The sequence below is a fragment of the Camarhynchus parvulus genome, chromosome Z (genome assembly GCF_901933205.1).
Source record: "Camarhynchus parvulus chromosome Z, STF_HiC, whole genome shotgun sequence".
Lineage (NCBI taxonomy): Eukaryota > Metazoa > Chordata > Aves > Passeriformes > Thraupidae > Camarhynchus > Camarhynchus parvulus.
The window spans coordinates 69,563,839-69,588,004 of NC_044601.1; the positions used below are offsets into that span (position 1 = coordinate 69,563,839).

The following is a 24,166-nucleotide window of genomic DNA, read 5'->3' on the forward strand; positions in this document are numbered from 1 at the left end:
GTCCATCAGGTGAGGGCCTCCATGGTGGGGTCCACAAGGTGGGGACCTCAGTGTTGGGGTCCATCAGGTGGGGACCTCAGTGGTGGAGTCTGTGAGGTGGGGACCTCAGTGGTGGGGTGCATGACTGGGGACCTCCATGGTGGGGTCCACGAGATGGGAATCTCAGTGTTGGGGTCCATGAGGTGGGGACCTCCATGGTGGGGTCCATCAGCTGGGGTCCACGAGGTGGGGACCTCAGTGCTGGGGTCCAGCTCCAAGGACCACGAGTGGGGGATGCAGAGCAGCTGCAGGCTGCTCCTCTCCGTGGGTCCCTCCTGGGCGTGCCGGGGGCGATCCAAGGTTTCCCAGCAGATGGAAGCAGAGAGATGGCACTCAGACCCGGGGTGAGGGGCAGCAGGAGAGGGGAGCACGGTGGGGATTAACCACCACCTGGAGCCTCACATGGCAGCAGGAAGGTCACAGATGTGTCCATTTGTTGAGGTTTTGCAGGGAATTTTCTCCAAGACGTGAGGGGAGGAATATGTTTGTCTTGTTGTGACTCTGAGATATTTGCAGGGTATTGCTCATGCAGCCTGCATGGTGCAGACACCCCCGGGAACTGGGATCCTCCTTGCTGTCAGAGAGCAGAAACGCATGAGCAGCGTTAAATCCATAAGGAGGGTGGCACTCCTTCCCCAGGAGAGGGAAGAGATGGCTCCAGCTAAGAACTGCCCTGGATCGCTACCCTCAGAGTTTATTTTCCTGAGATTCTCCAATAAACACCAGTGTCTCCATTGTTGGGAATAACTGCAGTAGCTGAGAAGTGTTGGTTTGATGGGATAATGCCTGGGGTCTTTTTGTGCTGGCTCTGATTGAGCAGCATTAGCAAAAATATAACAGCATTAAAGGAAACTTCTTAGCTAATCAGTCTCCGCTACAACTCATCGTGAGAGGGCCAAAATTAAAACGCTCTTTTAAAAGCAAGCCCTTTATGATTAAAAGCTTGGTGACTCGCACATTTGGGAGCTGGCACAAAACCCTGCACCGGGGGAAGAGGAGTGTGATCAGCCTCGTGGTGTTGGTGGTGATGCGCTGCGCCCGCGTTTAGGTGGAGAGATGCGTCCTGCAGCACCCCAGGAGATGCTGCACAGCACAACCCCAGGCACCGTGCAGCTGAAAACAGTCTGTGGAACTAAACCAGCAGGGATGGAGCTCTCAAATAAGCTTTTATGTGAACTGTGTTCACGCTGTCATTGCATTTTTACATTCTCCAAATTCTTTGTGGCATTTAAATGCAATTCGGCTTTATAATTTAATTTTATTTTGCTGCTCCTGCTGCATTTCAATCTACCTCCTTCTGTTAATGTGTTATATTTAATACAGAAAGGGCTGCTTATGAATATTCCAACGTTATCCCGGTGCAATAACCACCCATGCCCGGCCCCGGTGTGGCAGTGAGGGCTCCCTGGAGGTGCCAGGGTTACTCCCAAGCTGCTGGGACACAGCAGAGCTGTGAGCACCTGGCTCTGGTGACAGATCTCCTGGTGGGCTCGGGAGCAGGAGGGGCCTGCTTCAGAGAGGTGATGGCCTTTGTCCCACGGTGCTGCTGAGAGCTTCTCCTGTGGAACGGGGTAAAGCATCCCAAATGACATCCTCCCCACCATGGTGGGACTGGGGTGAGGAGCTGCCCCTCATTGTCCTCAGTGTGAGCACAGTGGCACTGGGGTGAGGAGCTGCCCCTCATTGTCCTCAGTGTGAGCACAGTGGCACTGGGGTGAGGAGCTGCCCCTCATCATCCTCACTGCCAGCACGGTGGGATGGGCTGAGGAGCTGCCCCTCATCATCCTCGCTGCCAGCACGGTGGGATGGGCTGAGGAGCTGCCCCTCATCATCCTCGCTGCCAGCACGGTGGGATGGGCTGAGGAGCTGCCCCTCATCATCCTCGCTGCCAGCACAGTGGGATGGGCTGAGGAGCTGCCCCTCATCATCCTCAGTGCCAGCACAGTGGGATGGGCTGAGGAGCTGCCCCTCATCATCCTCAGTGCCAGCACAGTGGGATGGGCTGAGGAGCTGCCCCTCATCATCCTCGCTGCCAGCACAGTGGGATGGGCTGAGGAGCTGCCCCTCATCATCCTCGCTGCCAGCACAGCGGCACTGGGGTGAGGAGCTGCCCCTCATCATCCTCGCTGCCAGCACGGTGGGATGGGCTGAGGAGCTGCCCCTCATCATCCTCGCTGCCAGCACAGCGGCACTGGGGTGAGGAGCTGCCCCTCATCATCCTCGCTGCCAGCACAGTGGGATGGGGTGAGGAGCTGCCCTCGCCATGCCAGCCCCCCAGCACCCTGTGACAAGGGACACAGGTGATTTGTTGGGAAGGCTCAGGCTCATGCAGGAAGAGCAGGGTTTCCCATCCCTGCCTCAGCTAGGTGTTCCCAGAAGGGCTTTCCCACGTTTCCCATGGGATCCTGTTTTAGGAGCCTTGGCTGAGAGCCCTTGGCAGCTCTGCTCCCCAAACACACAGCCGCTGGTCCGCGCCGTGCCAGCAATCCTCCCTGACGCTATTGTTTTCCTGGACAAGGTCTCACGTGCAGGGGGATTGGGATTTGCGGGATACATCCAAGCCCTCCAGCGGTGACCTGGAATGACTCGGGCAGGTGTGCTCCGCAGGTCTGTGCTGCCGGAGCCATCTGTCCCTGGCAGGCGGTGCTGCCGTACCATGGCGACAAACAGCGAGCGCCCTGCCTGGCGGAGCCCTGCGGTGCCTCTGTCCCCCTGGTGTGCCCCAGGTCCCTGTTTCCCGCAGGGCAGGCAGCGCCAGCCAGCCACAGCAGCAGCACAGAAATGGGGGGTAGCATTGCCTGGGGTGGGCCTGCAGCGGGGAGGGACCGGGATGGGCGGAGGAGCTCTGCTGCCGGCCCAAGCCCTCCCTGTGCTTAGGGTGGAGGCGCTCTGCTGCCGGTTCCTGTCCTGAGCCCTCCCTGTGCTCAGGCTGAGGAGCTCTGCTGCCTGAACTCCCTCCTGAACCCTCCCTGCCCCTGCTGTCTGTTCCTCCTCCTGAGCCCTGTCCCTGCTCAGGCTGGAGGAGCTGTGCTGCCCACTCGTGTCCGGAGCCCTTTTTGCTCAGGCTGGAGGAGCTCTGCTGCCCGTTCCATGTCGTGAGCCCTCTCTGCTGCCTGTTCCATGTCCTGAGCCCTCTCTGCTGCCTGTTCCTGTCCTGATCCCTGTCCCTGCTGTTCCAGGGCTACCTCTCCGAAGGCTTGGTGACCAAGTGGTACCGCTCCCCGCGCCTCCTCCTGTCACCCAACAACTACACCAAAGCCATCGACATGTGGGCAGCCGGCTGCATCCTGGCCGAGATGCTGACCGGGAGGATGCTCTTTGCTGGTAGGTTTCTGTCTCCTGTTGATTCCCTTTGCTCCTCCCCCCTTCCTTGCTACCCAGTTCCCAGGCTTTCTAGCGCGGCAGAGGGAATTCCCCTGTGCTGGTGCCCTGTCCCAGGAGGTTTGTGCTCCATGCCGTGGATTTGCATCGTGATTGCTGTCTCCAAGCTGTTTCTTTCCTTTGAGGGAGGACATGAATGCCACCACCCGTTTTTAGGATTTACCTGTAAGCACAAATTGCCGCTGCAAAGGTGAGGTGCAAGAAGAGAAGACAACAAAAGCACAGCAAGGAGTTATCAGTGCAGCATTTGAAGCTCAGCCCTGACGTTATTGAGAAGAAAATATGTATTTAATAGAGTCCCCAAAATGCTGTGTGGGGAGCAAAGCTGAGCTGGGACATGGAGCCATTCCCTGCAGGAAGAGCAGCTGCCCTGCGGCTGCTGCAGGAGCTGCTCCCCTGGTAGCGCAGCACAGCACTGCACAGCACAGCACAGCACAGCACAGCACTGCACTGCACAGCACAGCACAGCACAGCACAGCACTGCACAGCACAGCACAGCACTGCACTGCACTGCACAGCACAGCACAGCACAGCACTGCGCAGCACAGCACTGCACAGCACAGCACAGCACTGCACTGCGCAGCACAGCACTGCGCAGCACAGCACTGCACAGCACAGCACTGCACAGCACAGCACAGCACAGCACAGCACAGCACTGCGCAGCACAGCACTGCACAGCACTGCACTACACTGCACTACACTGCACAGCACAGCACAACACAGCACAGCACTGCACAGCACACACAGCACAGCACTGCGCAGCACAGCACTGCACTGCACACACAGCACTGCACAGCACCGCACTGCACAGCACAGCACTGCTCTGCACAGCACAGCACAGCACAGCACTGCACAGCACTGCACAACACTGCACAGCACTGCTCTGCACAGCACAGCACAGCACAGCACAGCACAGCACAGCACAGCACTGCACAGCACAGCACAGCACAGCACTGCGCGCAGCACAGCACAGCGCAGCACAGCTCCCCTGGGCTGTCTCTCCCGCCTGTCTGTGCCCTGAGTGACAAGCTTTGACGCGTTTGGTGAGCAGCTGCCTGCAGAGTTGTGTAAATAAATAACCAGCCCCGTTAATGATGGAGGAGGAGGAGGAGGTTTCCCTCGCGGGTATCTCGGCACCACTGAGCTCCACAGCCTCGGCTGCAGCTGCTCTGCTGCTGCCTCCCCACTCCTGCTCGCAGCTTCCATAATTCTTTTGTGGAAGCTTAAAAATAAGCAGTCAGCACCCTTAGGAAGAGATCATTTAAATTGCCTCTCTTTCCTTCTTTATTTTCATCCTCAGTTTCACCAAAGCTTTCCAGTCCTGGGGTTTCAGCTGTGAAAATTGTGCCCTTAACCTGTCTGCTCCTGGTATTTCCTTGGGATACGTTCTAGGGGCAGGGCACTGTCTGATCTTGCTGGGAGGTGCTGCAGCCTCTCATTCCTCAGGTCAAAGAGGAAAACAAGAGCTGCCTGTTGAGCTCCCCCGGCCACCCAGCACAGCTCCCGAGCATTTCTGGCTTTTCACGCTGTGCTTGACCCCTCTCTCAGCCCCAGCTTGGGTTTCTTTCTGCTCTTTGTGGATCCCAGGGTATAAGTGACGTTGGCTGGCACCACTGAGGTCTCCAAGGTGGTGCTTTGAGCTCGTTTTGTGGTAAGGCAGGGGCAGAAGTAGCCCTGGGATGGGATTGATGTGTCCTCTGCCTGGGCGAGCTGCCCCAGAGCAGCCACACAGGAACCTCCCCAGGCTGGATCCTGAGAGCCCCCAGCAGGTGGAGACCAGAAGTGGTTAATTTGAGGTGATTTGAGGTGTTTGGTGACCAGAGGTGGGGTTTGGCACACCACAGGCTGGGCTCAGCCAGGCACACGCTGTGAGCACCCCTTGTGCTCTGCCTCCCAGCCCAGTGAAATCTCTTAATGATCCCCAGGTGCTGGCAGGGTGCTTGGTTAGCGGGTGGGGATCAAAACCAAGCTCAAAATATCAGCTCCTTTTGGGTGGCTTTGAAAATGTGTCATTGTGCTGGGAGGTTCTGGCCCCCTGCCCCTTTTTCCTGGCCTCCTCCTGCACCAGCAGGCAGAGCAGGGCCCGGGCAGGGCTGGCACAGGCAGGGCGCCCTGGGGTCCTTTATCTGCTGCAGGAGAGCAAAGCCAGCCCCCAGAGCAGCTAAAACTCACAAACACCGAAAGGATTTGCCTTGGCTGCAGCTCTTCTCCTCTTGGCTGGGGAAAGGAGCTCAGCCCAGCCCACTGCAGCCACTGTCCCTGCAGGGTGAGACATTCCCAGAGCTGCAGCCTCTGTCCCTGCAGGGTGACACATTCCCAGAGCTGCAGCCGCTGTCCCTGCAGGGTGACACATTCCCAGAGCTGCAGCCTCTGTCCCTGCAGGGTGACACATTCCCAGAGCTGCAGCCGCTGTCCCTGCAGGGTGACACATTCCCAGAGCTGCAGCCTCTGTCCCTGCAGGGTGACACATTCCCAGAGCTGCAGCCTCTGTCCCTGCAGGGTGAGACATTCCCAGAGCTGCAGCCTCTGTCCCTGCAGGGTGAGAGGTCCCAGAGCTGCAGCCGCTGTCCCTGCAGGGTGACACATTCCCAGAGCTGCAGCCTCTGTCCCTGCAGGGTGAGAGGTCCCAGAGCTGCAGCCGCTGTCCCTGCAGGGTGACACATTCCCAGAGCTGCAGCCGCTGTCCCTGCAGGGTGAGACATCCCAGAGCTGCAGCCGCTGTCCCTGCAGGGTGACACATTCCCAGAGCTGCAGCCTCTGTCCCTGCAGGGTGACACATTCCCAGAGCTGCAGCCTCTGTCCCTGCAGGGTGACACATTCCCAGAGCTGCAGCCGCTGTCCCTGCAGGGTGAGAGGTCCCAGAGCTGCAGCCGCTGTCCCTGCAGGGTGACACATTCCCAAGCGCAGCCGCTGCCCTGCAGGGTGAGAGGTCCCAAGCTGCAGCCGCTGTCCCTGCAGGGTGAGACATTCCCAGAGCTGCAGCCTCTGTCCCTGCAGGGTGACACATTCCCAGAGCTGCAGCCGCTGTCCCTGCAGGGTGACACATTCCCAGAGCTGCAGCCTCTGTCCCTGCAGGGTGACACATTCCCAGAGCTGCAGCCTCTGTCCCTGCAGGGTGAGAGGTCCCAGAGCTGCAGCCTCTGTCCCTGCAGGGTGACACATTCCCAGAGCTGCAGCCGCTGTCCCTGTGAAAAACGCCAATCACTTGTTTTTAAAATTTTAAAAGTAATGAAATGGTTATAAAAATAATAATACAATTAGAGTAATAATTATTTGGACAAATTGAATTAGGGCAATATGAGACAATAGAAACAAAGAGTTACAGATATCCAGGTACCTTTTTCTGGGCAGCATGAGCCCAAAAAAGGACCCCTGTTAACAAAGGATTAACGCTTAAAAACAATATTCATACACTTCATACATGATGCATAAATTCCATTCAAACACAGGATTTCATCTGGTCAGTGTCAACTTCTTCCTCCTAATCCTAACAGCACCTTCGAGGCAGGAAGAAGTCCGTTTCTTCTGATAAGAGAGCAATAGATTCTTTTTCTCTGAAAGAGTCAGGTGTCCTGGGGCTGCTATCTGGTGCGAGTGCCTCATTCCTTTCTAAAAAAAAAAATCCCATTTACATAGTTCTTATTTTAACTGCATAAGTTACCTTTTAACTACGAGACTACATTTATCATATTATTAAAATGTTGATACAGCACTACTAATCAATACTTCAAAATACATATGGTAAATATCTGTGTAGAGCCGTACAATATGCACTTTTCACACTCCCTGCAGGGTGAGCTCTGCACAGAGCCCTGGGTGGGCAGAAATGAGAGAAATGAGAGAAATGAGAGCAGTGTGGTTCAGAGGAAGCTCCATCCTGCAGCAGCACCTTGCCCTGGGTAAATGGTTTCTAGAGAGGGCAGTTTAAATTGAGTGCTTAGCATAAATCAATATAATTAACTCGGCAGTCTATCTGGGGTGCTTGAGCAAGGCAGGTAAATGAAGGTGGTTGGTGATTTGGAGTAGATGCCACTCACTGCTTCCATTCTCCCACACGGATTTTTTGGATGCGCAGCAAAAAGGGACCCCAGCCCCTCGCAGGGCCCCTTGCCTGGGTGCTCTGGGTTTGGCAGAGCCCTGGGGACCCCAGCAGACCTGGCTGTCCCACAGCTCACGGAGGGCAGCACGTCCCCAGCAGCTGGAACCTGGCTTGCAGGCCTTGGCAGAGCTCCCCTGCAGCAGCAGCAGCAGCAGCAGCAGCGCAGAAAACAGGGAAGAGTGTTCCTGGCTGAGCAGCTGCAGCTCCCTACAGCGTCTTTTCCACCAAAAGCAGCAGCAGGGGAAGCAGGAGTAAATGGGGCAAAAGGAGAAAAGAGGAGAAAAAGGGTGAAAAAAGGAGAAAAGAGGAGAAAAAGGGTGAAAAAAGGAGAAAAAGGAGAAGAGAAAATAGGAAAAGAGATCTGTCCTTGCAGATCTCCGTGCGGTTCACCTGTGCCTGCGGCCAAGAGCCAGAGACAGCACCGGGGCTTTTCCCGTGGGATCAGCGCTTGCTCCCAGGGCTTGGGTGCTCCCAGGGCTTGGCTGCAGGCCTGGGGAAGGCTCTCTTCTCCAAGACGTGGTGCAGAGCTCCTCGTGGTGCAGAGCTCCTTGTTCTCCCCCTGGGTAACAGCAGCCTGCTGCGTTTATTCTGCCACTGGTTCGTGTTCTCCTTTTCAGGAGTTAATACCTTCAGGAAAAGGTCACTGGGAATTCCATAAATAGAGGATAATGGAAGAGAGTGGGGTTTCTTGGGAGCCATAATTCAAGGCTTCCAGCACTGCATTACCAGCTCCTTTGTGTGACTAAACACGGTGTCTCTTGGCTGCCAGGTCCAGCACTGCATTACCAGCTCCTTTGTGTGACTAAACACGGTGTCTCTTGGCTGCCAGGTATCTTCAGTGAGCAGCGGCTGGGGCTGCACTGAGGGAAAAGCCACAGAGGCTTTGTGACTTTTATCACCCTGTAATTTGGATCACAGCTGGGGAATTAGCCTGGCTAACAAGGTGCTCATTTCCTGGCAGATATCTTTAGTTTTCCCCTGGAGTCACGCTGCGAATCTCTGAGCAACCTAAAATTAGTTCTTGTGTAGGAAAGTGGATTAGTCTACCCGGGACTGACACGGCAAGGGCATCCCTCCCTTTGGCTCCTTTGCTTTGCCCGTTGCTCTGCCTCGCTGACTGAGCGGCTATGTGTGTGTGGTGGTGGTGACCAGCTGGGCTCTGTCAGCATCGCTTTGGGGCTGCCTGAGGTCGCTGCTGTGCCACTGAGCTGTGCCCTGTGGCCTGGGAGTGGCCGTGGCCACCGCTCTTGGCTGGATGGGAGTTTGCCAACATCGCTGACTGTGCCCAAGGGGGCTGTGCTGGGGTCAGCTCTGTGTGTGCTGCTCTCGCTGGGCCCCCGGGGCTCCCCTGATGGGGGAAAACCTCCTGTGCCAGGATTGAGAGACCTTTTTCGGTCTTCAGGTTGCTGTTAGTTATCTTGTCAGAAGTCTGTCACGCTGTCTGCAGCAGACTTAGCACAAGAAAGTACAGCAAAAATGGTCACAAGGTGTGCAGTTTCAAGGTCTTCTAAAGCTGTTTAATCCAATTAACTCGTAAAATGTGCTTTCTTTCTACCTTTCTACCATTACTAATCCTTTGTCTGGCCACATAGCCTCTGCACTAAGGCTTCCCTCACCCAATCACCCTGTGCCACCAACGCTGCAGAAATGGAGTGGATGAAGGAGAAGGAGAAGGAGAAGGAGAAGGAGAAGGAGAAGGAGAAGGAGAAGGAGAAGGAGAAGGAGAAGGAGAAGGAGAAGGAGAAGGAGAAGGAGAAGGAGAAGGAGAAGGAGAAGGAGAAGAAGAAGAATGAGAAAAGAACAAGAACAAGAACAAGAACAAGAAGCAGCCCAGGCAACACCCAAGATCCTCCATCTTGCCTCCTATCTCCCTCTATACTAAAACCCCAAAACTCTAAATTTCTCACCCTGTGACAAACTGCACTGTTCTCTATTGTGTGTTTCACACACTTGTTGACTCCAATCCATCCCAAAGCCTTGGAAGCCTTCTCCAAAAGCAGTGCTTTCCTGGGGGTCAGGACCCCTCGGAGCAGGCAGAGAAACTCTCCCAGTGCCCTGGGTCCCAGCAGGCTCCATGGTGTGAGTCTGGAGAACTCGTGCTGACCCACAGGATCTCGGGGCTGTGGAGGGGAGCCTCTGCAAACGCCAGGGACCCCCACAGGAACAGGGCTGCCTCAGGGCAAGCGGTCCCATGTCCTGTGAGGGGCCTCCCCTCCCTCTCTGCTGGCTGATCAGCAGTGCTGCCCGTCCATGGGGCTGACTCTCCTTGTCATGGATGGGATGGGCACTGCTCATTGAAGCAGCCTGAAATCCATGGCTGGGCCAGCAGGGGCTCGGTAGCCCGGCAATCCCCGTTGTTTTGGCTGCCCCAGGCTGCTCCGTGCTGGTCCTGCCTCTGAGGACAGGGCATTTCTAACCATTCCTAACCATTGCCATTTTCTAACTATTCCTGGCAGGCAGAAATCCAGCGGAGCAGCTCCACATTCCTGCCAGGCTCCTCTGCCCACGAGAGGCTGGAAATCCCCAGGGATGTCACTCTTGGTGACATCCAGCAGAGTCTGGAGAGTGGGAATGGTGCTCACTGGCAGGGCTCTCTGCTTGGCTCTGCTGCTGCTCTCCTCTCAGTGACGGGCAGCCAGCCCTGCGCGGGGCTCGGCGGTGTACGGATAAATATGTCCTGAAGGGAAAGCACTGAAAACACAAAACGGCACAGGGCAGCCCTGGGGACTGTCACCACCAGAGCCATGACTTGGTGCCCAGCAGCTGCTGGGAGATGGTCAGAAAACACCTTTCCTCTTGGGGCTGGACGCCTCCATTCCCTTAAAGGTGGAGCCTGGGGACCCCTGGGGCTGGCAGTACCCCACGCCCGCCCCCGTTTAACCTCTGTGTCTGGTCTCACTGCTCTCTTCCTCCCGCTCAGGGGGCCACGAGCTGGAGCAGATGCAGCTGATCCTAGAGACCATCCCCGTGATCCACCAGGAGGACAAGGAGGAGCTGCTGAAGGTGATGCCCATGTTCATCAACAGCACGTGGGAGGTGCGGAAGCCGCTGCGCAAGCTGCTGCCCGAGGTGGACAGTGAAGGTACCGTGGCGGCCCCGCGGCTTCCCCAGCTGCTGTGTGTCCCAAAACTGTCACGGTGTGCGTTAGTCCCGGCTGGATGATAAAGGGACATGACAGACCCCCCTTTTGAGCTCCACAGAATCCCAGCTGCCAGTGGAGGTTCACAGAAACCGGCACAGGAACAAAGGGTGCAGCACGGGCCTGGGGTGGAACTGGGGTAACTTTATTTGATGGTAAAACTCCCCAATTCCAGGGTCCCAGGCCCTGAACTGGGGGCAAACAACAGCTTATAAACTGGGGGAGGTCTCAGGGGAGGATACAATCTCTAGCTAATCGGGAGAGCTGGGGGTGGAACACAAGGCAGGGAATACAATGTGTAAACCAATGAAGGATTTCAAGGGACAGGAACAGCTTGGGACAGGAGGGGTTAACACCCGGGTATGGGAGGGGGTTTGAAACTTGGCAGGGAGTAAGTAGATAACAGACAGAGAAACCCCACTTAACTAAACTGAATAACAAAAAAGCAAGTCTGTGCTGCTCTAAAGACAGGGGGAGAAAAATACAGAGGGATTACAAAACCACAAATGAAACAGTAAACATGCCAAATTAAATAACACACTGCAACAGCCATGTCCTCGGAGCTGCTTCTGGGAGTGCCATAGGAGCTGTCCTGCAAGGCCCAGGGCCTGAGCGCTGGGGAAGGGGATGCACATCCCTGGGGCTCCCGGCTGTAGCTCAGGTGATGGAGCCCCCGGCCGAGCACTCGTCATGCTGTGGCTCGCTCACAGGTGGCTCCTAAGGGTGAGACACACTTCCAGGGCCCTTTGGAGGTGCACCCCTGGCTCCCCGTGTGTCTCCCTGAGCTGTGAGCGAGGGCTCAGCCCAGAGGCTCTTTCCAAGTCTGCTCCCTCGCTGCGCCTCTGGCCTGAGCACAGCTGTGCAGCACTGCAGGACAGGCCCTTCCTCACAAACACCCCGCTCCTGGGGTGTTACAGACAGGAACTGACCAGGGCTCTCCTGAGCTCCTTCTGAGGGCTAAACCAGGCCTGCTTTTGGGAAGAGGCCAGGAGCAGGCTCAGCTCATGCTCTGGAGTGACTCTTCATGTGAGAGGTGCCGTGCCTGGCCTTGGTGACGCCATGGGCCCAGGGCTGTGTCAGCCTCCAGCAAGCAGCAGCAGATTTATTCCCTGCCGTGGCTGCAGGAGGAAAGGTCACCCCTGCCCCTTACATTATTCACTGTCATTTCCCTGCCTCCCTGACCCATGCTGCATCACAATATATAACCCATAATGGGTTGTTGTGACCTTACGGAGCAATTGACTCCTTCCTGCTTAATTAGTCTGAGCCATGAGTTAATCTCACAGGAGACAGTCAGAAATGGGTTAATGTGTGAGCTCTGGGGCAGCACATGTGGCTGTCCTTCCTGCAGAGGGGTTCTGCCCCTACAGAAACCGTCCCATTCACACAATTGCACCTTCAGTGGGGATGATCCTGGAGGTTTCAGTACGAAGCTGTGTCTGAAGAAAGGCATTATTCCTATTTTTGTTGCCTGAACTCAAAGGCACTTTCCCATGAAAGGATCAACTGGATAAGCAACAGCTTCAGTGGTAGGATTTTACCTTTTCACGTAACCTCAGTAAACTGAATCATCAAAGCAATCACAGCCAGCCCTCTACATTTAGGTTTAATTGCACCTAAATTCCCTGTCATCACAAAAAGAGTTCATGCACCACAGTCCTTCTAAAATTATTTTACCCACTCAGAATTCTTCAAACATTAATGGGTAAAATAATTTCATGGCATCGGTCACGCCAAAAGCATTTAAAAATTGCAGTTAATCTAATCAGCCCCAGTGGGGCCTAAAAGGTGAAATCAGCTGTCTGAAACACAGTACGCTTGTCAAATGGATCTGAGGCTGTGGAGTCAGATCACAGTGCCTTCCAGAGGCCTTTGTAGGGTGGGATTCCAGCTCTGTGCTGGGCTGGGATCTGTGCTCTGTGCTGGGCTGGGATCTCAGCTCTGTGCTGGGATCAGTGCTCTGTGCTGGGATCTGTGCTCTGTGCTGGGCTGGGATCTCAGCTCTGTGCTGGGATCAGTGCTCTGTGCTGGGCTGGGATCTGTGCTCTGTGCTGGGATCTCAGCTCTGTGCTGGGCTGGGATCTCAGCTCTGTGCTGGGATCAGTGCTCTGTGCTGGGCTGGGATCTGTGCTCTGTGCTGGGATCTCAGCTCTGTGCTGGGCTGGGATCTGTGCTCTGTGCTGGGCTGGGATCTGTGCTGGGCTGGGATCTCAGCTCTGTGCTGGGCTGGGATCTGTGCTCTGTGCTGGGATCTCAGCTCTGTGCTGGGCTGGGATCTGTGCTCTGTGCTGGGCTGGGATCTCAGCTCTGTGCTGGGATCAGTGCTCTGTGCTGGGCTGGGATCTGTGCTGGGCTGTGCTCTGTGCTGGGCTGGGATCTGTGCTGGGCTGTGCTCTGTGCTGGAATCTGTGCTCTGTGCTGGAATCTGTGCTCTGTGCTGGGCTGGGATCTGTGCTGGGCTGGGATCTGTGCTGGGCTGGGATCTGTGCTGGGCTGGGATCTGTGCTAGGCTGGGATGTGTGCTCTGTGCTGGGATCTCAGCTCTGTGCTGGGCTGGGATCTGTGCTCTGTGCTGGGCTGGGATCTGTGCTGGGCTGTGCTCTGTGCTGGGCTGGGATCTGTGCTCTGTGCTGGGCTGGGATCTGTGCTGGGCTGGGATCTGTGCTCTGTGCTGGGCTGGGATCTGTGCTGGGCTGTGCTCTGTGCTGGGCTGGGATCTGTGCTCTGTGCTCTGTGCTGGGCTGGGATCTGTGCTCTGTGCTGGGCTGGGATCTGTGCTGGGCTGTGCTCTGTGCTGGGCTGGGATCTGTGCTCTGTGCTGGGCTGGGATCTGTGCTGGGCTGGGATCTGTGCTGGGCTGGGATCTGTGCTCTGTGCTGGGCTGGGATCTGTGCTAGGCTGGGATGTGTGCTCTGTGCTGGGCTGGGATCTGTGCTGGGCTGGGATCTGTGCTAGGCTGGGATCTGTGCTCTGTGCTGGGCTGGGATCTGTGCTCTGTGCTGGGCTGTGCTCTGTGCTGGGCTGGGATCTGTGCTCTGTGCTGGGCTGTGCTCTGTGCTGGGCTGGGATCTGTGCTCTGTGCTGGGCTGGGATCTGTGCTGGGATCTGTGCTAGGCTGGGATGTGTGCTCTGTGCTGGGATCTCAGCTCTGTGCTGGGCTGGGATCTGTGCTCTGTGCTGGGCTGTGCTCTGTGCTGGGCTGGGATCTGTGCTCTGTGCTGGGCTGGGATCTGTGCTGGGCTGGGATCTGTGCTCTGTGCTGGGCTGGGATCTGTGCTGGGCTGTGCTCTGTGCTGGGCTGGGATCTGTGCTCTGTGCTCTGTGCTGGGCTGGGATCTGTGCTCTGTGCTGGGCTGGGATGCCAGCTCTGTGCAGCTCTGAGATTCCAGCGGTGTGCTGGGGTAGGATGCCAGCTCTGTGCTAAGATGTGGCATCTGTAACTGTCTCTCTGTGACCCCTGTGATGTCCTGTGCAGCTGTGGGGGTGCTCTCGCTGTTGTCCCCAGCCATGCTGCAGGAGGTGACAGGAGGTGACGCCTGGGGGCTGCAGGGCTGCTCCCCTGCAAGCTCACAGCTCCCTGAGGGGCAGGGGACCCCAGCAAGGACCGAGGTGCCTGGTTTGGGTCCACCTGGGTGGCCTTTAACTCATCCCTTGCTCCAGAGGGATTTGCCGGGGGGGCTCTGCGAGGCTCATCTGGGCAAGGGAGCTGGTTCTGCTTTTGAGGAATGGTGAGCTTGTGTGTCTCTGCCTCGCAGCCATTGATTTTCTGGAGAAAATTCTGACGTTTAACCCCATGGACCGGCTGACGGCCGAGATGGGCCTGCAGCACCCCTACATGAGCCCCTACTCCTGCCCCGAGGACGAGCCGGTGTCGCAGCACCCGTTCCGCATCGAGGACGAGATCGATGACATCCTGCTGATGGAGGCCAACCAGAGCCAGATGTCCAACTGGGACAGGTACCAGGGCTGGGCTGGGCTGCAGAGCCTGCAGGGCCCGGCCTGCAGGGCTGTAGGCAGAGCTGTGCTGGTGAGCCTCTTGTAGGAGCGATGGGGGTAGCATGGTTGGGATGGACAGAGAGCGGAGATCGCTGAAGCCAGGTCGTGGAATTTGGGGTTTATTGCACAGGGCCTGGGTGCAGGGCCCTGCTGGGATTTGGGGTTTATTGCACAGGGCCTGGGTGCAGGGCCCTGCTGGGATTTGGGGTTCATTGCAAAGGGCCTGGGGGCAGGGCCCTGCTGGGATTTGGGGTTTATTGCAAAGGGCCTGGGTGCAGGGGCTTTTGGGATTTGGGGTTTATTGCACAGGGCCTGGGTGCAGGGCCCTGCTGGGATTTGGGGTTTATTGCACAGGGCCTGGGTGCAGGGCCCTGCTGGGATTTGGGGTTTATTGCACAGGGCCTGGGTGCAGGGGCCTTTGGGATTTGGGGTTTATTGCAAAGGGCCTGGGGGCAGGGCCCTGCTGGGATTTGGGGTTTATTGCAAAGGGCCTGGGTGCAGGGGCTTTTGGGATTTGGGGTTTATTGCACAGGGCCTGGGTGCAGGGCCCTGCTGGGATTTGGGGTTTGTTGCATTTGGGTTCGCACAGGGCCTGGGTGCAGGGCCCTGCTGGGATTTGGGGTTTATTGCACAGGGCCTGGGTGCAGCGCCCTGCTGGGATTTGGGGTTTATTGCAAAGGGCCTGGGTGCAGGGCCCTGCTGGGAGCTGCCAGCCACAGCTCGGAGCAGGCCCCAGAGAAGTAAAAAGAGTGATAAAGAGGATCAAGAGAGAGAGAGGATGAGAGGATAAGAGAGTAAGGTTCCCGTTACAATACAATAAATCTTCCTCTGTGTTGAATTTTCTAGTTTTCACTAACCAATCTAGTACAAGATACAAATCCTACAGCATTTCCATACAGCCTATAAGAATCATTACATTACCACACTGTGTTACATTTTAAACCCTAAAAACTCCTCTTTGGGCCCCCTCTGCCAAGCTGCAGGGTCAGCTCTGACCCTTGGAGCTGTCTGCAAGCAGAGGGTGTTGTTCCATCAAAAGGGGATCGCCTTCAGCTGGCCACACCATTGTTTCCCAGTTGTTCAGTAACTAAGGGATCTCAAAGCTTGCTTTCATTTCAATCTCGCTTATCGTTTCCATATTCTAAAAACTTTTTGCCAGGCAATCATATTTATAAGGCTTTTCTTGTAGAGGCAACGCCTCTGATGTGGCTGGTCCCACCACGCCTGTTCAGACCCCTGAAAGATGCCTGCTTTTCCCTCTCTGTGCCATGCTGTAATTCCAGCCCAAGCTGGCTCCTTGCTGAAGCTGCCCAGAGGCTCCTCCTGGATTCCACAGGGATCAGAAGCTGAGCCTGCACGTCCCAGTACATCGCTGAGTACCTTTCTGCTCTTGGTTTTACTCACAGCCCAGGTTGTCTTCATGTGGTCTAAGTGGCTCTGCAGCCCCTCCCTCTGCCCTCTGTCCCTGTAGTACAGGTGCAAAATAATGTGATTCTTGTACCTTTTGGGGACAGGGCCTGATTTGGAGTGCTATTTTCACACTTTTCAAGGTGCATCACCCCAGAGGCCGCAGATCTGGGGACCTTGTAAAAAATCCTGAGTTGAGCTGACATTTCAATGGTTTGCTGGAAGCTGCACTGGAAGTTTAGAACAGCCCCAGGCCTTGAGCTGAGGTCTCTCACATTGCAGATGATTTACCCCAGTCACTGGCCAGTCCCAGCACTGGGGCAGGCAGGACAAAATAAGCAGGTGAGAATTAACCAGGTTCAGGTTTCTGTACAGCTCCTTCAGGCTGTGGGGGATGAACTGGCTGAGGATGCTGGCAGCATTGTTCCCCTCTGCAGAGCAGTTAAATCTCCTCGCCTTCCTGATCCACTGGGTTTCACCAGCACTGAAAAAATTACCTAGAGGCAGCCCTCCCTCCCCTTGCCTGCCCTGCCTCTGCCTGGGTGAGCAGATGTGGGGCACAGCCGTGGCAAGGTCATCCAGGTGGGGTCTGGGGGCTCGCTCAGGCGGGGAGGAAGGCTGGAAGCAGCACACCTCCCCTCAGTGCATCCCCACATGTTGGGAAGGATGGAAGTTTGGCAAGAAAGTCTCACAGATATGTATGCTCAGCAGAAAGATTTTTAAATGTAGAGTCAGATGAAGGAATAGAGATGGAAGGAAGTTTTGATATAGAAGAAAAGAATTGCTGAGCCAGCCTCACTGGATAACCAAGGAGGCAAAGGGTGTGTTAGTCAGAAGGGGTTTTTATGACTTACAGCAAAGGATAAACCCACCTGTCGCAGACATCTTTTTATGAAAAATCTTTTTTTTAAGATTTTTCCTTTTGAAAAGCTGAGAAGCCTCAAGAACAAAATGTAAACAATGATTATCTGCTGCTGTAGAATGCAACAAGTAGATCTGTGATTAGTCTCGTGTGCTTGTTTGTAATTAATGGCCAATCACAGCACAGCTGGCTCAGACAGAGAACCGAGACACAAACCTTTGTTATCATTCTTTCTTTTTCTATTCATAGTTAGCTAGCCTTCTGATGAAACCTTTTCTTCTATTCTTTTAGTATAGTTTTAATGTAATATATATAATAAAACAATAAATCAAGCCTTCTGAAACATGGAGTCAAATCCTAGTCTCTTCCCTCATCCAAGAGCCCCTGTGAACACCATCAGACCCACCTCAAACAAGATGTTTTTAGCAAGCAGAAAGATAGCACAGGCAAACAAGTCAGCAAAGCTGCAAGTAGAAAAAAGATCTCAGAATTTTCCACTGCAAGAAAACTGAAAAACAACTTCTAGTTTAAACTGTAATGTACTGACTTTTAGTGATTGGAGAAGTAACATGAATATGGTAATTATAGTTGTTATGATAGTCTATAGATAATAGTTAAGGTGTAGATTGGTTCTGCTGTATGAAGATGCTCAGCAAAGAAAAGTCTATAATGCATTGTAACCAAAACCAAAGGGTCTCCAGGGCTGCCTGCAGCTGGAGCTGACAGCTGTAGGCACAGCTCTGTCACCCACCACCCTGGGCTGCTGGAACATCCTGGATGTTATAAACTGCATTTTGGAGAGCCCCTGGAGTCCCACATCTCTCATTTCAGCTCTTACACCCACAGCCCCAGCACCCCTGCCCCAGAGCAGCAGCTCAGCTGCTGGAGGCACCCTGTCACCTTCTCCTTGCTGTGACACAAGGGGCTGGGGCTGTCCTGGCCCCCGGCCTGGGACATCCATGGCGGGCTGTGGGCTCTGCAGCACGAGCCAGCTGCCTTGGGGACAGCAGGTGACTTTGGCTGTGTGCTGGGGGACACCTGAAGGGCAGCTGATTGCTGTGGCAGGGCCCCAGTAGCTGGGATAACACTTTCCACAGGCAGCTGAGTTAGCAGCCAGTGAATCAGGGGTCACTGGCAGAGCTGTGGGTGCTGGCAGGGACTTCAGCTGGCTGGAGAAGCTGTCACTGAGCAAGGTGACCCTCCGGGAATCCTCTGGGTCCTTGACGTCAGAACAAACTGGTGACACCCAGCCTCACTCAGTGTTCACAGAATTCACAGAATTCCCAGAATGACCAGGTTGGGAGAGACTTTCAAGACCATCGAGTCCAGCCCAGCCCCAACCCCTCAACTAAACCCTGGCCCCCAGTGCCACATCCAGGCTTTGTTAAACACACCCAGGGATGGGGACTCCACCGCCTTCCTGGACAGCCATTCCAGAACTTTATTACTCTCTCTGTGAAAATCTTTCTCCTAATATCCAACCTAAATTTCCCTTGGCACAGCTTGAGACCATGAGCTCTGTTCCGTCAGTTTTAAGTTCATGTCTTTTACTGTTCTGTCACCAAACAGGAAGGGCTCAGCCGAGGTCCCTGTCTGTGGGCTGAGGGGCAGATTGGTAATTATTGCTGTTAATCAAGTTTTAGTCCCGAGTGGAGGGGAGGTGATCAACACCTAAAGGAAGGGACCACTCAGTTTGGTTGTTGGCCTCGCATTCCTGCATCTCAGGCTCTTGATAAATAAAAATTATTGTCCCCCTGACATTTTAAGGCAGAAGAAGGCTCTGTGTGCTGTCAGTAAGAGGTTAACTCAGCAGGCAGAAGGCCAAGCGAGCCGCAGCAGCGCTCGGGTGGCTCGGGCAGCGCTGCTGGCAGCGAGGCCGTGCTGCTGCCCGTGTCTCACAGCAGCATGTCTTTGGCAGGTACCACATCAGCCTCTCCTCCGACCTGGACTGGAGGCACGACAAGCACCACGACATGGACGAGGTGCAGCGGGACCCCCGGGCGGGCTCGGAGCCCGCGGCGGAGGAGGCACAGGTGGACCCGCGGAAATACTCGCAGAGCAGCTCGGAGCGCTTCCTGGAGCTCTCCCACTCCTCCATGGACCGAGTGTTCGATGCCGACTGCGGGAAGTCATGTGATTACAAAGTGGGATCGCCCTCCTACTTGGACAAGTTGCTGTGGAGGGACAGCAAGCCCCACCACTACTCAGAGCCCAAGCTCATCCTGGATTTATCCCACTGGAAAAGGGCAACCATAGCGCCCGCAGCTGAGCTGTCGCTGGAAGAGGAGCCCTCCAACCTGTTCCTGGAGATTGCCCAGTGGGTGAAGAGCACGCAGGTGGGGCTGGAGTGCCCCGGCTCTCTGCCGGAGATGCAGGAGCAGAGCCTGCCCTCCTCTCCTCACCGCCTCCGAAAGGAACCCGCCGCGGTCAGCGGGGAGACCGACCCCGAGTTCGACCTGGACGTCTTCATCTCCAGGGCGCTGAAACTTTGCACAAAGCCCGAGGACCTCCCGGACAACAAGCTCAACGAGATCAACGGGGCCTGCATCTCAGAGCACCCCGGGGACATGGTGCAGGCAGAGGTGTTCCAGAAGGAGCGGTGGTGAGGGCCCCAGCCCCGCTGCGCCTCCCTCCCCTGGGCGCCCCCTTCCCACGCTGTACCAAACGCCTTTTCCAGGAAAGGCAAGCACAAACCACACGCCCCCCTTGATGCCTTAGAAGTGCTTCTAAGGGGATCGAGAGGTGCGAATGAAATACTGAGTTCCTTACACTGCCTTAACAATCTTGCCTTGCGATCTCTGGGACCTGTTTGAAACTTAAATGTATGAGGGGGAAAACGACAGTACATGGTAGGTTTGCAAACAGTAGTCAAATAGACTCCTTTTCCTCTCTTTTTCTATAGCAACTTGAAGTGACAAGGACAAAAATTAACATTTTCAGTGTGGTCAGATACCCTCCTGGTTGGACAGGTTCCCAAAACGCCGAACTCTGAGCCCCTCTGAGACGCCTGTGTGAGTACAGGTATGGAATAAAGTGATGCCAGCCATCAGTCAGCACAGAACAGAACTAGAGTTTGGCCATCAGACAAAAAAATAAAACTCTCTGAGAATGTTAATGGGGAAGAAATTTGACCTACAAAGGATGAGCCGTTGGGGATTTGTTGGGTTTTTTTTTTTCTGAGGAGAAGACAAAATTTTTGCTAAGTGCATTTTGCTGGTTTGTGGTTTCTCACACCAAAATCTCCCCTTTGGCTGCATGGGGTGCAGCAGGGGATGCACGGGGATCTGAGCTTTCCGAGCACTCGGGAGGGCCCACGGGATGCACCCTGGTGCTGCTGCTGCGAGTGCTGCCTCGGAGAGCTGCCACGAGACCAGCAGAATTCCAGCAGGGAGGGCTGGGAGCAGCGTGTCCCACGGAGCGACGCTGCCCAGCACCACCAGCCGCACGGACCCAGCAAGGGCTCCCAGCCACTCTGCTGCTGCAAAAGGAATCACAGGACCACTGGCTTTCCTCCTGACAAAGATCTCGTGAGGAAAACAACAGCTCCTGTGGCACGAGATCCGTGACTGGCCACTTGGCTCCCAGCTTCTGTGGGAGAGGCTGGTGCCAGCAGGCAACTGTGTGTACATAGATGAAGACACAACTGATCTACTGTACCTTCTGTTTTCATCCACACTTCTGAGCACCTTAATAGTTAATCAGCTAACAAGAGTTTGTATATGGAAGAAATGTTCTATACTTATATTTAACCCAACTCGGCAGCTTTTTAAATGGAGATGTGTAAATAGTGCCACACAAGACAGCCTCTGCTTTCCTCAGCATCCTGCTGCTGTGCTGCCCGGCACAGCGGTGCTGCTCACATTTGTACAACAGAAACTGCTGTATTTAGTGCTGCAAGGCCCATATTTAACTACTCCCATATTCGTTATTTCTACCCTTTTAACAAGCAATCCGCTAAATGCTCTGAGTTGTGAAGAAGCTGGTGTGAGGCTCAGATAACTAACAGCAGTGTTTACTGTATTAGCCCTGGGTTCTGTCCTTGCTGCGGCCAGGTGCGGGTTTAGCTGCAGCAGGCCTGACAAGCCCAAAAACGTGTTCCTACTGTGAAGATCTCACACTGGGTGATGGAAACGCCACTGCTCCAGCCAGTCAGCAGCACTGGTGTGAAGGCAGCCAGCTGCCAGGATGGGATGGGCTGCCAGCCCGGGTGCAGGGGTGGGGAAGGCATTTGAAAGGTGAAGCTGATGGAGAAGGGCTCAGAAAGGCAAAGCCATTCGTCTCTGGTCTTTGCTTTGAGCGTTTGGATGTCCCCCAGAGTGGTTTAGAAAGGGGAAACAGGTCAGAGACAGAGGTTTGGTTTCTGGTGTGTTGCAGATGATTGATATACCTCAACTAAAGCTCAGCACTTTCACTGCTGGCGGGGGACACTCCAGTGCCAGGAGCAGCCGCCCCCGCGCTGGAGCAGATCCAACCAGCCCGGTGGCCCATGGCTGGCTGACCATGCTCCTGCTCCCCACGGTCCCACTGCCCACGGTCCCACTGCCCACGGCCCCACTGCCCATGGTCCCGTTCCCCATGTCCCACTGCCCATGGTCCCACTGCCTGTACCCCACTGCCCATGGTCCCGTTCCCCATTTCCCACTGGCCAGGGTCCCACTGCTCGTATCCCACTGGCCACAGCTGGCTGCCCATGGTCCTGCTGCCCAAGCCAGGCTGCCCACGGTCCCGCTGCCCACAGTCCTGCTCCCCATGTCCTGCTGCCCATGGTCCCACTGCCTGTACCCCACTGCCCATGGTCCCACTGCCTGTACCCCACTGCCCACGGTCCCACTGCCCACGGCCCCACTGCCCATGGTCCTGCTCCCCATGTCCCACTGCCCATGGTCCCACTGCCCGTACCCCACTGCCCACGGTCCCACTGCCCACGGCCCCACTGCCCATGGTCCCGTTCCCCATGTCCCACTGCCCACGGCCCCACTGCCCATGGTCCCGTTCCCCATGTCCCACTGCCCATGGTCCCACTGCCCGTACCCCACTGCCCACGGTCCCACTGCCCACGGCCCCACTGCCCATGGTCCCGTTCCCCATGTCCCACTGCCCATGGTCCCACTGCCCGTACCCCACTGCCCATGGTCCTGCTCCCCATGTCCTGCTGCCCTCAGTCCAACCGCCCATGGTCCCACTGCCTGTATCCCACTGCCCACAGTCCCACTGCCCATATCCCACTGCCCACAGTCCCACTGCCTGTATCCCACTGCCCACAGTCCCACTGCCCATATCCCACTGCCCACAGTCCCACTGCCCGTATCCCACTGCCCACGGTCCCGCTGAGCCCTGTGGCGCCCCACTGGCAGCAGCCAGCTGAGTTTGGAGCTGGCCTGCTGGGCTTGGGAGCGGTGCCAGGGGAGGAGCAGGCAGCAGGGCCTGGCTGTGTCCCGGGGCTCTGGCCGGAGCCCATCCCAGTGGGACAGGCACGGAGCTGCAGCGGGGCGGCCAGCTGGGGTCAGCACCCGGGGCTCTGGCCGGAGCCCATCCCGGTGGGACAGGCACGGAGCTGCAGCGGGGCGGCCAGCTGGGGTCAGCACCTGGGGCCGGCTGTGTCCCCGAGCCCATCCCAGTGGGACAGGCACGGAGCTGCAGCGGGGCGGCCAGCTGGGGTCAGCACCCGGGGCCAGCAGAGCCAGGCCACAGGAGGAGAGCAGCTCGGTGACCCTGGAAACTCCTCTGGAGATGGAGCAGCCCGTGCTGCCATGGGGCTGAACACAAGACCTCGGCCCGCACAAAACACGCTCTGCCGGCCGGGCAGCGGTGGCCACGTCCCCTGAAACCAGAAGCCATTTCCATGGACTGTCACTTCTTCTCCAGAGGCCTGCAGGACTATTTATTGTGGCCATGAAAGAAACAGTTTTACTTTTGAGTATTGTCTTGTGGGCCCACAATTAAGGTGTAAAACAGACTCGGTAGCAAGGAAACGGAGCGTGTTGCCGCCACTCTGGATTTTCCATCTCACTTTGTGAGCTCTTATTTAATGTTGTTCTAAAACCTCAGCATCACATGCTGGGAAAAGGGGATAAGAGGGATGGCTTTAATTTGTTACCTGAGTGTGCTTAGCTGATCACAAGCCAGATCTGTCTCTCATTTGCAGAAATAAAATGTAAGGCCTGAGCTTTCTTTGCGTGGCAGAGTGTAATTATTTTATAAATTATTATTATGTTTATTCTGAAGTGTTTACTCCAGTACTGGAGTAAAAATCCGCAGAATTCCGCAAATCATAGGATTCACTCATGTTGGAAAAGGGAGTGACCATGCTTAAAAGTGACCATGAAGACCAGCATCACAGGAATATTTTCATTCTTGGTGTTGGGCCGCTTCTCACCCAGCTTTGCTTTGGCAGGTTCAGGCTGTCTGAGCACTCAGGGTCACAGGGAGGGAATTTAGGCTTGGTCACCATCTGTGTCTCATGCAGTTTGAAGAATCATTCCTTGCTGGGTGCAAGATCACCCTCCAGGTATTTCAGTGAATTTGCAGAGGGCATTCATTGAAAGAGACAGAGCGCTGCTGTTGCTGGTGACACTGTGGTGGCCCCCGAGCCCACGTGGCCCTGGATGGGTGCACACCCTGGGCTCAGAGATGTGAGCCCCAGCTGTTACAGGTTTAAATTAAAGAGCAGCAGGGGGAGCAGAAAATCCCTCCCTGAAGCTGCAGGAGCTGCTCCTGGTGGCCTCTCACCAGGATCTGCCCTTCCGCACACTGGCCATGGGCTGGAGCCTGGGAACCCACCAGGAAGGTGATTTAAAAACTCCCTTAAACGTCAGAGAGATGCCTCCATCGGTTCTGCTGCTGCCCCAGTGATTGTTCTTCCTCAGTCACAAATCTGTGACTATTTTTGCTGCAGTTTATTTTTAATCGTGCTGGGGCTCAGCAGCTGTTACACCGCCGCAGAGCTGCACTAACCAGGCCTTCAGAGCTTCACCATGGCAGTAACAAAAATACCCACTTCAGCTGCCTTTTAAAGGGGCTTTGGGGACATCCTGGGAGCTTTGTCCTGTGCAAATCCCTCCCAGATCCCAGAGCAAAACCACAACATAGTGTCAGTGCATTTTACAAGTGGGCTTTTTGGAGACTGGACTGCAAATGATCAATTCTGTCCCTTGGAGCAATTTCATGCCACAGTTTTTGAGAGCTTGCAGTGAGAACACTGTACAGTGTGGCACACAGACATTTCAGCTCTGAAGTGTTCTTT

General features: G+C 55.6%; 1 protein-coding gene across 2 annotated transcripts in view; it reads left to right on the top strand.

The window, feature by feature from the left end:
* The window catches only part of MAPK4 (mitogen-activated protein kinase 4), a 59,265-nt gene extending 37,385 nt beyond the window's left edge, over positions 1-21,880 (top strand). For both annotated transcript variants that reach the window (XM_030968693.1, XM_030968694.1), the window contains exons 3-6: positions 3,219-3,363; positions 10,440-10,601; positions 14,414-14,615; positions 18,842-21,880. In XM_030968693.1, the coding sequence (XP_030824553.1) occupies positions 3,219-3,363; positions 10,440-10,601; positions 14,414-14,615; positions 18,842-19,529 (1,197 nt within the window). In that variant the 3' untranslated portion in view covers positions 19,530-21,880. The remainder of the gene's footprint in view (positions 1-3,218; positions 3,364-10,439; positions 10,602-14,413; positions 14,616-18,841) is intronic.
* The last annotated feature ends 2,286 nt before the right edge of the window (positions 21,881-24,166 follow it).